Source organism: Balearica regulorum, chromosome 2, assembly GCF_011004875.1.
Source record: "Balearica regulorum gibbericeps isolate bBalReg1 chromosome 2, bBalReg1.pri, whole genome shotgun sequence".
NCBI lineage: Eukaryota > Metazoa > Chordata > Aves > Gruiformes > Gruidae > Balearica > Balearica regulorum.
The window spans coordinates 114,407,898-114,421,093 of NC_046185.1; the positions used below are offsets into that span (position 1 = coordinate 114,407,898).

At 44.8% G+C, this 13,196-nt stretch overlaps 1 protein-coding gene across 1 annotated transcript; it reads right to left on the reverse strand.

Annotated features, from left to right (window-relative positions):
* Positions 1-320: 320 nt before the first annotated feature.
* Positions 321-4,779, reverse strand: LSM5 (LSM5 homolog, U6 small nuclear RNA and mRNA degradation associated). Its single transcript, XM_075745369.1, has 5 exons — positions 4,681-4,779; positions 3,851-3,946; positions 3,609-3,636; positions 2,895-2,967; positions 321-1,095 (listed from the first exon to the last, which is right to left on the reverse strand). The coding sequence occupies exons 1-5, from the start codon at positions 4,724-4,726 to the stop codon at positions 1,063-1,065; spliced, it is 276 nt and encodes a 91-aa protein (XP_075601484.1). The 5' UTR covers positions 4,727-4,779; the 3' UTR covers positions 321-1,062.
* Between the last annotated feature and the right edge of the window lie 8,417 nt (positions 4,780-13,196).

Consider the following 13,196-nt stretch of genomic DNA (forward strand, 5'->3'; position numbering starts at 1 on the left):
TGCTGCAGAGGACACGATTTAGAATCAATTATTTTTTGTCCACCTTGACAAAATTAAACCAGCAATTCCTTACTTTATAGAAATTCTCCTAAAAAAGTATTTGCTCCCAGTATCTGACAAGTTTTTATATCACAGAACAGACGTAGCCAAAAGAACGTTGACTTTAAAATCACTACTCCAAACTATGCAAGCAGGCATGGGCAGCTCCCAGCTTAATTAAGTATACACAGCACCGCTTAGTGGTGACAGCAGTCACCACTGACATGGATAAGAAGTTTTAACACTGGCCTTTTTACACACACACACACCCCACCACCGCCCCCCCCTCACCATGAACTAGGTCTGCTCTGTCTGCCCTCGCTTGCCAAATACCATTACAGTGCCTTTACTATAAGACAGTACATCTACCAAGCAAAAGAAGTCCAAGAGAGCTGAACCTCCAGGCCAGCAGAACCAAAGGCTGCCGAACATGACGCAGATGCATCCACTTCAAAGAGCTTTCAGAATTCTACGGCACTAACACATGGCTCCTGGCGACACAGCGCCAGGCAATGTTTAAACAAATGATCCAGCTTAGCATCTGCCTGTACTCCAAAGAACAGCAATCTCTTGGCTTGCAACTTGTGTTTTATATAGACTTGGGCCATAAAAAAAGATGCAACAGATGTAGAAAAACTGAAGACTGACAGCAACTGAAACATAACTATTATTTTTCCATTCCATCAACCAGTTATAAAACTATCTTTAACTCATGCACTTACATAACAGAACACAATAACTAACAAAAAGAAAGCCTTTTATTCAGAATAGATTATTACATCTTTACAAGAAAGTCACGATTTCAACTTACAAAGTCAGCATTATCATTAGCAATACACCTTTCCTGAAGGGGAAATCCTGGTCTTTTATCAAATGTCAACTGCAAGAGTGTGTAAACAAAACAACAGCAAACAAAAAAACCCCCTCAACTCACACCAAAACCCACCCACACCCATACCTCAAAAGCTCTATTTAAATTTTATATATATATAACATGTCTTCACAGATGACAACTGTATCAATTTATACTTCAGGTCCTTCTCCTCCAGGAACCAGCTATAAAAGAATAAGACAGTTGTGTTAGTGCCATAGATTTGAGTTTTACAAACCTGTATGTGACAGTTCTTGCTTTATAACATTTTAGCAGATGGAGACTTCATAGTAGACCACAAAAGTGGTTTTCAGATTCAGTATTATCTTCCTCTCCCAACAGAGGAAGTCAGTTACTGCCAGAGAAGCACATGCCAAAAAGAATCTCCAAAATACGAAGAATGTTTAACAAAACACAAAGGAGATCCTAGATAACACATATTTTGGGTTTTTGTCTTTGTTCTTCACTTCAAGGAGATGATTCTGTCTAGAAACACTACGGCTCATTTTTAAAAGGACAAAGAACATGCTTCCTTTCATGAAGGATTTCTCCAATTGCTGATTCTTCCCCAGGCTGTCATTATACTGGAAAGTTGGTTTCATCTTTCCAACTTGTATTGCTAAGCAGAGCCCAAAACCTAATAATGCGCCTGAATCTTTCTACAGGCAGCAAGGAATAAGTGAGCATAGCACTTTCCTGTGAAGAAAATAAAGAACTGTACAACAGAAGAAGAAATACAACAGGAAAAACATGAATAAGGGAAAAGAAGAGGATAACCATTTCTTTTATATATATATATAAATGATATATTCTTAATAATTTGCTCAGCACTTCTAAAGACAAAAAGCTTCACTGCTTTTGGGACTGAAGTAAGAAACAATCTAAAGCATGTTCCTAATGCGGGAAGACGTGTCCCTAAAAGAGACAAGATCTAATACAGAAACATACCCATGACTTGCTGAAAATTTGCACTCTAAGAATGCTTCAAGGGCAGTATACCACCAGCTTAACTGGACAGTAGTAATTTTACCCTGTACAAGAAGTCAGGACATGCACTATCCTTTAAGTAAGCAGAATAACCAAACCAGACAAAAAACTTAGAAATTAAGTCAAGATGGCACTTGCCCAGACACAGAGTAAGGAAGGGCAAAGTAGGGAAGACAGCAAAAGGGAGATTATTCTTCATTCACATAGAGCTGACTTAGACTGAAGTCAGTCATCGTCTTCCCACAAAATTAGGAATGTCCTTATGTAGGAAGTCCAGATTTTGTAGCCATCTATGCAGATAAGCTAAAAACTACTGTGGCCTGCTTTTGTGGTATTTAGGAAGTTGCAGAATTCATCTTAGGGATACATAATTACAATATGCAATTACCATTTCAGTACTGATCTACATCCATTAGCGTATAATAAACTAAAAATCATAGTGCTTCTGATTTGGTATAATCCAACAGACTTCCAGATTTTTTTTCAGAGCACATAAAGGTACAGCTCTCTGGGCATCACATGGTGTCATAATTACCAAATGACTTGGCAAGCTTGTAAGCATCCAAACTGCTGCAAACACATCTATACATATGATAACAGATGAAATGTAGATGTATCTCACCCTACACACTTATGCAGGCAAACACTCATGAGTTAAAAGCCACTGCATGAACCAGCCTACAGAGTGGGTAACAAAGTCAGCAATTCCCTTGTACACCTGAAGACCAGAAAAATATTCACCAAAATAAAATTCAGGCCATGCTCTTTTCATGTTGGGGTTTGTTTTTTTTTTTTAACTGTAACATGAACCGAGTCAGGCATTAAGATCACTTTTCCAGCCTCATTCATATACACATGTGCCCCGGAAGCTACTTGAAAGCAGTTTATACAATGGAAGTGTCTGGAAAGGTCAGCTTGAAGAAGTTGAACTCAACTACTGATCAGTTTACAGGTACAGAAAATACATGCACGCAGCCTTATAACAATGATGACTTACCATTGTTATGTTATTTCCATTTAGCAAAATCTGGTCTAGCTTTGTGATTCTTCTACCCTCGGGTGTAATCTCACTGAAGTAGCATTAGAAAAAGTAAGAAAGAACACATAATCAGAGACAATGATTCCAGTTGTGATTGCAGAACTGACACAAGTCTCTGCATTTCTTGGAACTAACAAACATAATAGCCACACTACAGCGTAATCTTGATAAATTGACCACCTGAGTGAAGAGAACTATCTGGTAACCAAAAAGATCCATTGTTCTTTTCTGCTCAGTACACAAAGATACATATTCACCCTCTACATCACAGCAGTTTCTTGAATACCACCAATATTCAAAATAGGTTTCAAATAGCAACATGGCATGACAAAGTAATAAATACTTATCCTTAAGTCTGCTAACTTTTAAAATCTTTGCCTAGATCTTAAGGAAATGTAAAGGCAAACAAACTACTGGAAAGTTCAACACACAACCCATGCAAAATTAAGACTACAAATTAGGAATCTGATTACAAGTCTAAATCATGCAACAGCTACTCTGACGCTGCTGTCCTGAACACATCACTCTCTATAGTTTAAGTCCAACGTATAAGCTATTCAGGTGGCAAGTATTCCAAAAATAGAAAAACATCTTGCCTATAAGTCTTACACAATATTTTTCCTCAGGAAGTCCAAACATTAAATAGGAACAAGAGACAGAAATAATACTTACAATTCTGTAACATCTTCTAACACCATATCTGAAATTCCAGTTTCAAGGAAAATAAGGCCCACAATTTTAAAATCAAAGTACTTAAAATTATTATTATAATAATGTAAAATAAAAATAGGAGAATAATTCAATTGATCCATACAAAAGTACTCCATATAGTGAAATCAAACCTCTCAAAAGCAATAAATTAATTCAACTGAAGCATAAAGTGGATGGCTTTAAACATTTCCACCAAAGGATACTGACAAAGTCATCAAAACCTAGAAGCGTTCCAACAATTTCTTTATCACTCTTCATCACAATATGAATGCGTGAACCTATGCATTTGTCCACAAGTTCTGTAAATAAAAACAAAAAATTAAAAAGTACAAGAGACAGAACATACATTTTTCAAACAAAAACCCTGATATTTTGGTGGCAAAAAAAGTAATTGTCATGGACACTGGTAAAACCCACGAAAATAAGAAAAAGACACACACAAAAAAAAGGAAAAAAGTATCCTTGCACGCTTTACTGCTGCTATGAGATAAAGAAGTTTCTGAGGCAATAGGCTGGTATGCTGCAGGGACACGTCCCCTCCAGTGCAAACACCTCACTGTCGCTGGTGTGCACTTCATCACCGTGTGACACCGAGCACCAACACTCCTCCCCAGCCAGGCTTTGCTCCACACCCAAACCATGGCCCAGAGCCACCTCCCCAGGCGCTGCCTGCGCCCGCCGAGCAGAAGCGGGGCCGCAGCCAGGCCCCTCCACGCCGGCCTCTTCCCTGCCCCATCCAGCCGCCATGCCCTCCCTCGCCTCACGCCGCCGCCTCCACACCCCCCCACACACACACCCCCGGGCTGAGCGAGGAAACCCTCGCCTGAGGTGAGGCGCCCGCCCGCCCGCCCCGGCCTTCCAGCCTCGCCAACCCCATTCAAGCTTCCCGCCAAGCGGCGGCACCGCTCGCACCACCCGGAGGTGCCCACAAACGGCCTCTCCCTCCTTGCCCGCCCGTCACAGAACGGGCTTCCCCCTCCGCCGCCGCCCGGACGCCGGGAGAGCGCGGAAGCGTGGCGGCGGAGCTGGTTACCGAGCGGCAGGAGCTGAGACGGGTTGGTGGTCGCGTTAGCCGCCATGTCAGATCCAGACCTGACCAGTCGCTACCACCTCCAGCAGATATGAAGAGCCGCCCGCAGGGACCCGCCCAGCAGCCCCAACGAGTGGATGGCAGAGCCATCGCCCCGCCTCCCGGCCCCGCCCCGGGCCCTCCCCCGTTCCCCTGCCAACGCCGCCATAGAGCTGGCGTGGCGACAGCCGCGTCTCGGGTGGGTTGTGCGCGTTGAATGCGTCCAGGTGGAGATTTAAAGGAAATATAAATCCTTTTTCTCTTCCCTCCTTCTCCCGCCGGCCCAACCCGGCAGTGCCGCCTTGGACCGTCGCCGGTACAACCGGTACGGAACAGCCCGGCGTGCCCAGGGTGTCGGTCCACCCTTCAGGTAAGTCTCCTTTTCGTCTGGAGTGTGAGGCGGAGGGATTTTATGGGCTGTATTTCATAGCTGGGTTATGTGCTGATTTTTATTTTTTTTTATTCCAGCTTTGCTCATTGATCTGCAAGAGGGCTGCAGCAAGAAGGATTTTTGGAAACCCTTTTGCCTGCGCACAACTGGCTTTGAGCCAAAAAGTCACTGGCTGTTCAAGCATGCTTTGCTTGCTTAACGCTACGGTATTAAATAAAACAGGGTATGTCAACTTCTAGAGTCATCGCACATTTTGCGACGGGGTAGACTTCAGCCGAACCAAGCCGGAATACACTCCGTCCCTCGCCTAAGAGGGGCGGTGCTGCTTCCAGAAACGCACGTGCCTTTCCAAGGCCGGAGAGCTGCTGGCATCGCAGACCTGCGAGCTTGGTTCCTAAATGGGGTTAGATCCCACGTAACTCCGAACGCTTGGACTTTCTGTTCCTGAAGGGAAATACCTCTGAAATCAGCAGATGCGGCTGCCCGGCTGGGCGCCGCGCAGGACCAGAGCAGAGATGTTCTGCTGGACCCGACTCGCTGCAGGGCTGGCGCGGCTCCCTTGAGCACAGGGTGTATGAAGTGCTGCTTGGAGTAGTTGTAACAACGGCACGAGTCGGCACACGTAGGGCGCAGGAACAACCGCAATACCATGGATGAAACGCAAGGAGTAAATTTATTTTCGCTACCTTGCCAACCGGGGGATCCCCAAAGCAGCACCCGGGCAGAGGCGCACAAGCGGACACAGGCACTGCTGAGCTCAGTCCATGCTACAGGATTGCTGACCCTGCTGATTTCACCCATTTATCAGGGATTCATGCAGGTGTAGTTTACCACTGTGCTTTAATGTCGTCTTTAGCAAGGCAGGAACTTCAAGCCTGTAGGATAGGGTGCCTCTAAGTCTATATCATAAGCCCATGTTATCTAAACACAGATGTTCTACTTGTCACGCACACAAGGATAAACAACAATTAGTATGACATACGTATTTTTCTACACCCCAGCTGCAAGTCACTTGAGCATGTTTATAATCCTCCTCACCAATCTTCCGCTATTATCCCACGTTCCACCCTACTCGCTCAAGGGACCGTGTCTGCTGGGGCTGGCAAAGCTGGAGGTGTCCGTTTCTGGAGTGCAGGGCAGGGTAACTTAGAGGGGCACACAATATAGAAAAAGGAATAAACACATCTCTACAATAATGCTTTGAATTGAGTGTCTCACCCATCCGGTCAGGGAATGAAGTAACTCAGCCAGCCAGGCGCCACCAGTAGATTGTTTCATTTGACGCGTTAAATCCTGGAGGTGCTGAATATGATCCTTTACACTGACCGTTTCATCAGTTATGTTGAAGCAGCACGTGCCTTCAACGGGAACAGCATTTATGGTGTCGAAAAAGGAGATAGTCCACCATCAATCGATTTTGTAACGTTCCTTGACGTACAGCCATTATCTACTCAGAAGGAATAACAATGAGGAACATTAGTATCAAAAGTGCTTAGCAGAGTATAATTCTGTAATACAGCTACTGGAGTTGGCATGCCAATAAAACACGTTGTCAAAAGATCTGCAGCTGTTAATACAATACAAAAGGCAGATGAGTTAGTGACAGTAGAGGCTAACCAAATCTAAGTATTTACATGTTGACCTTGCAGAAACGCATCCAGGGCATGTGCTTGTAGTACGAGACTACACAGCACGACGCGCCAACCTGTGACGGGAGGAAAACAGGAGTGTCGTCTCCTTCCAGTAATATATACGCTGTTGCTCCAGCTCCCTCAACTAATATCACTCTGGGTTTGATAACCTGACGTGGGGTAACTGCCCACACAGATTGGAGAGCTATGGCTTGCGCTTTTTCAGATTAAACTTCAATTTGATGTTGGGTTCATGACACCAGTAACACCATTCCAACACTATCTGTCTCCTCTAGATAAGGCACAGGTATTCGTCGATGATACCTGAAATACAAGAACTCAAGAATCTAATATCAACAGAGGATATAAAATAAGAGAAGTTGGGGTACAGATCCATATGGCATTCTCGGGTTATTATATGAATCTTCATCTCTAGACTAATAGGTTGTGGTCCCACCACGCAATCCGTCGGTGTAAACAATTCCATTTGCCCTGTAGTTAATATTTTGGAAGAGATACCATTTGGTAGGCAATGTGGAATATCCAATCTGTCCCTAGCCCTTGACCCCAATCTTGGACATTATGTTCACCAAAGTGTGTTCTTTGGTCACTTTGTGTTTGGTGAGGAGGTCCGTACTGATTAATAAGTTGTTCTAATGCTTCAATTGTGCTATGTTGATTAGCATATTTGGTGGCTTTAGCAAAAAATAGTCCTGACACTGTATCCACAGCAGTGAATATGTATTGTCACCCCCTCGATGGGGGCAGGGAGGCCATGTAATTGGTTCACGTGATGTAATTCAAGGTCTACTGACCCCTTTTTATCCTTCCCCATGGCCTATATAATGGTCTTAAATGTAGCTGTGTACAAATAGTACAATTATGTGCACATGCTTTATAAATACGTAATGGCAGATGGGTTTGATTGTGACCAATGTCCCATGTGTGTGCCGTATGAGCTGACTGATGTCCACAATCTATATGTGCATTTATAGCTTGAGCATGTACTTCGGTGGAGGACATATCATCTACTTCCCTATTATTTTGTGATTCAAGCAAATCATCTTTTTGATGAGCTGAGACATGCCTTACTTTTAAAGGATACCTCTGTACCTACTGCCAAATTTGTTGCCATATATCTGGCCCCCATAGAGGGTATTTTTGTACACACCAATCCTTTTAGGCCCAGGTAACCACATTGTGAGGCTTCTGTATACAACCCGACTGTCAGCATGTAAGTTATATGCCTTCCCTTCCAGGATGGCAAGAGATGCTGTAATCAGTTCAGCCCACTGACTAGATGCCTGTACACCTCTTTGCCATAATATAACTCCTGCAAGTGGAGCATATGCAACTGCTCTCCACTGTCTTTTGCTGTGTACGTTGCGCTTCCATCTGTAAACCAGGCACCTTTTTTGTGCTCTTCTATTAACTCGTCATAAGAGGGAGCTTCCTCCACAGGAGATGCAGGGATATCTCCAAGGAGAAGAGTTTCCCCTAGCATGGGCATATGATTAAATGATACAGTTCCTAGAAGAGTGGTGTGTGGAGTGGTTACATGCGGTTTTCCCGATAGAAATCATTGCTGTAAATAATGTTTCCATTTTCAACGCATGGCTGCCTAGCTACCCCTGCATGGGCCCTAACAATTGTCAGTGACCCATCCATGAGCAGATAGAAGCGTGTGTACAATCACGCCATCTTGGCCTGTGATTCTTTCAGTTTCTTGGAGTGCCCAAACTACAGCTAAAACTTGTTTTTCTATTGGGATATAATGTACAGTGGAGCCTTATAATGCCTTGGACCAAAATCCAACAGGGTCCTTCTGATTTTTTGGCCCACTCATCTGCGAGCCAAAAATATATCAAAAATATATATATCAAAAATATATATTCCCACTATATCATCTAGAATTGTTACTTCTCATTCAAAAGGATATCCTTGCCTAGGAGTGTATAATTGCACATGCTCAATCAAAGCATTTCTGCAGGCATCAAAGGTTTCTCTCTGTTGCTTGGTCCACTGCCAAACAACCTTCTTCCTAGTTAGTTTCTGCAGAGGGCACGTTAATACCGCCACAAGTGGGATAAAAGTTCTCCAATACCCTAAATGTCCCAAGAAGGTCTGTAGCTCTTTTACTGTGGTTGGTACAGGAAATCGCTGGACTGTTTGCTGTACCTTATTTGGTATTTCTCTAATGTGCCCACGTCAAACTATTCCCCAAAATTGTACAGTAGTACTAGGGCCCTGTATTTTCTTTGAATTAATTGCCTAGCCTCAGTCCTGTAAATGCACTTTCAGCACTTCAGCAGCTACTTCAATTTCTTGTTGTGATTCCGTCATAATCAATAGATCATCAATATAATGGTAAACAATAACGGTACCTGACCATAGTGCTACATCAGCTGCTATCATTTGGTGGCAAATGGAAGGACTGTATTTGTATCGCTGAGGCAAGATCTATCACTACCTTCCAGGGTTGTAAATTTTTGCTAATTTTCTCTATAAGAGTAACCATGTCTGGTACCATAACTGCAAGTCAGGGGGTGACTTTATTCAATTCTCTATAATCTGCAGTCATTCTCCCAAGTGCCATCTGGCTTTCTAACAGGCCAGATAGGATTATTAAAAGCAGTCACGGTTTCCTTAACAATTCCCACTTGTTGAAGTGCCTGAATGGTTTGAGTCATTTCCTCCTCCCCTGGAATACAATATTGTTTTACAGTTACCACCTTGGCAGGCACGGACAGTGCAACAAGATCCCACTTTGGGAATTCACGCAAGACGGTTATAGATCGAATAGTGAATCCCGCTTGCCAAGTCCTGAAGCAGAAGTGACCATTTAAAGTTTCAACTGTTCATCATGCTAACACATCAATACCCCAAATATATTCTTTAATTGGGGCAATTAACAGTATTGTGGTAAATGGAGTGGCATTTCCTATCGTTAAGGTAACCTTAGCTCTAGCAGAGGTTAGATTTCCCCCTAATCCACAGATCTGTGATGCGGCTTCTTTATTATTAACATGTAATACAGTAACTTCAGCTACAGTATCCACCAGAGCTAACACATTTAAAATCTCCCCAGACCACCACTCTGTAGTTAAAGGAACATGAGGACGTTGGCCCCTCTCACAGTAAAAGGCTACAGTGGTGGCAATTTTGGGGGACCTGCCAAACCTTCATTTCTGCTGTTTTGGCATTTGTCAGGTAGCACCTTGCCTTGAGGTGGCAGGCAGGGCTGAGGGTGGGCGCAGAGTTGGCGGCAGTGCCAGGGACAGTTGGCTTTTTTGCATAGGTGCTAACTTTTGCCATCGGAGAAACATTTTTGATGTTGTACTCCCATTTATTTCTGATCGTGGGATGCCCGCTTGTACAAGATCATTCCACATTTGTTTCCTTGTCATCTGTGATGTAACTTGTTTTTGTTTTGCCAGCTTTTCTTTATCTACCACGTGGTCCTGAAGTTGCAGCCCCAGTTTCCCTCAAGGTATTTGCCAGGGCACCCACGTTACCAGTAGCATTCGTGACTGATGGTGTAATGACGGATTTTAGTGAGGCAGGCACTCTTCTCAAAAGTTGCATTTTGATACTTCTCGTTACTGCTACTCTGTCTGGATTGGGTCCCATAGTCAACGCATGAGCCATCCCCATCTGCCACGCTAAATTAATACTCTCTTCCATTGTATGCCAATTTCCGAGGGACAACACTAATTCAACAGGTTCAGCATATACTGTTAAAACTGCTGCACACAACCATTGATACAGTGTAGGTGCAAGAATATCTTGTCTATCAGGATCTCTGATATTTTGCAACTGAGCATATCTTCGTTGTATCTGATCATCACTGGCTATAGGGCTTAATATATCTTTTTCACTCATTAATAAATAGATAGATGCAGCTCCACTATCCCAAGCTCACAAAATCCAGGCCAGTATGCCTTTCCCACTCTTTTGCTGATAGATCTCTAAAAATTCCCTTAACTCTTGTGGGGTGTAAGCACGTGTGACCTGTACTCCCCCATCTGCTTGTTTCTACCGCCGCTTCATTTGTATGAGGTGTCATGCTTCTACCACCTCCCTGCCTTCTGAATGCAACTCAAACTCAACCTTGGAGTCCGAGGATTCACTCCAGATATTTCCATCCTATTCCTCAGAATCCCACAAAGGTTTTGTGGTGAGAGCATGAACTTGGAAAATCAAAACCTTATTTTTTCTGTATCTGTTGCTTCCTTTATTAGCAATACATGCTACCAACCACTCTACCTCACAGCTCATGGCACTGCTCTGCTCGAGTATTAATCACTTCTTGCGCAATCATTTTTGCATCTTGTAAAGCCACGACTTCCCTTTCCAACTCTCTCATTTTACTCCAGAATGGAACAACTTCACAGTCAAGAGCTCTAAGACCAGTAACTAATAACCATCCCAACCTTCCTGCTAACTTGTGAGAAGACTCCGATGACGCTTTCCATGACAACCCACACATAGCTGTTTCAATTCGGGGGTAAAACACTGCCCCATCATCTATTTCAGGCCACGCTTTCAGCGGAGCCAAAGTAGCCAGGAAAGTGGCCACAGGGTTCCAGCACTCAGTACTGGGCCATCCCAAAATACATGGAGTCACTATCCTGGCCTCCCCAGGAAGAGCCAATGGAAGTGGATCCACCTCCCTCAGGGCTGATGGGGCACTACACCACCATGGTGACCAAAGTGCCACAGGACCGCCAGGGCCTCTCAGGGACCCTCCAAACAGCCAGCTTCCAACAGAGCCACGCCTGCAGCCCACGCTAGCCCTAAAAGGGCACCATCCACACCAACATCCAGCAGGCTCATCAGGAAGATTGCCCAGCTGTCCAGATGAGCCCTGCTTTCCCACCCCTCACCCCCGCCCCTCATAGAGGGGAGGCATCTCCTCTGCCCTGAGCCCTGGGGAAGAGGCAAGGAGAGGGGCTGCCATATCCTGGCCAGCATCACACCAGGAGGAGGCCCTTGGGCCTGCTGGAGACCACCGGGGGACCACTGGAGACCACTGGACACCACAGACACTGCTGGAGACCATCAGGGACCACTGGATGTCACCGGACACTGTCAGAGACTGCTGGACACCACAGAGCCTTCTGGACTCCCCTGAAGCGCCATCAAGGCTACTGGGGCCTGAAGGTAGCACTTTGTCAGCCTGAGGCTGAGGAAGCCAGACGGGGGTGGCTGTCCTCAGCCAGCTCTCGCCTCAGCTACTGAATGGGTGGGTGAAGATGAAGCCAGACCTGCCCTGGCACTGCGCAGAAAACAGCAACAGACCAGCAAAGAAGGTAGATGCCCCATCCCTGGAAACATTCAAGATGGAGACAGCTCTTCCTTTGCAGAAGCAGAAGACTTCAGTTCCGACAGAAGTTTTGGCAAGACTGGCCAATAAACAATTAAAAACACCAACAAAACCCAATAAAAAACCAAAAAATGCTCTCCTCTCATATTTGGCACTTTTGAGACTGCGTGCAGACTCCTGTGTCCCATCCTGGTCTCCCCAGGACAGGAAAGACACCGACAGACCAGCGCTGTTGAGAAGGTGAGGGGCCGGGGCACATGGCCCACAGGGGCAGGCTGAGGGAGCTGCCGCTGTGCAGCTGGGAGAAGAGGAGGCTCAGGGCTGGAGCTGACTAGTCATCTTCCAGAACACTGAAATTGGTTTCCTCACCCAATACCAGGTAGAAATCAGCCTGTTTATCTCCCACACACTTCGCCATGGCTAGTTTTGCTACTGAGAACAGCAAAGGCCTTGTCGAAAAAAAATAGTCAGCTTGATTGCCCCCAGCTTGTATCCCTACTGTCTTTGGCTCATCTCTCCTACCTGCTTCCTGAGTCTTACTGATCAAAGAAAGAGAGCATTCAAATGTGAGCGTTCTTTGCCAACGTGCATGAAAGCAGCATCGCATGTCTAGTTCATGAGATGTGTAAGAAAAGAGCTTCATCTTACTGGTAGGAATAAAACATGGAAGTGGAGGTTTGCTGCGAAAGAAAACTGGTTCTACAGGAAAAAATACCTCTGTGAGCTCCTCAGCTCCTCTGGCTTTAAGGTCTTGAAAGCCAGTAGGCAGCAGGCCATGGGGACAACTACTGTTTTACACCTTGGTTTCTAATCAACGTCATTATTTGTTTTACTCCCTCGTGGAGCCATGGAGTGGACTGGCAGGTATCCAGCACAGGTTACTGGAGCCCAGGGCTTGCAGCAAACCAGGGAACACATGACACTGATGGTCTCGGTGCACCTCAGGGACTTCATATCAAATTTGCTCTGTATATACGTAAAAACACTTTTTTGGTTTGGTTTGGTTTACAGGGGTTTATGTTGTTTTGTTGGGTTTTTTTTCCTTTTTATCTACTACACTATGTCTCTCCCTCTTAGAGCAAAAAAATCCAAACTATTCCATCGCTTACTCATGTATTTTCATGTCCTTCCA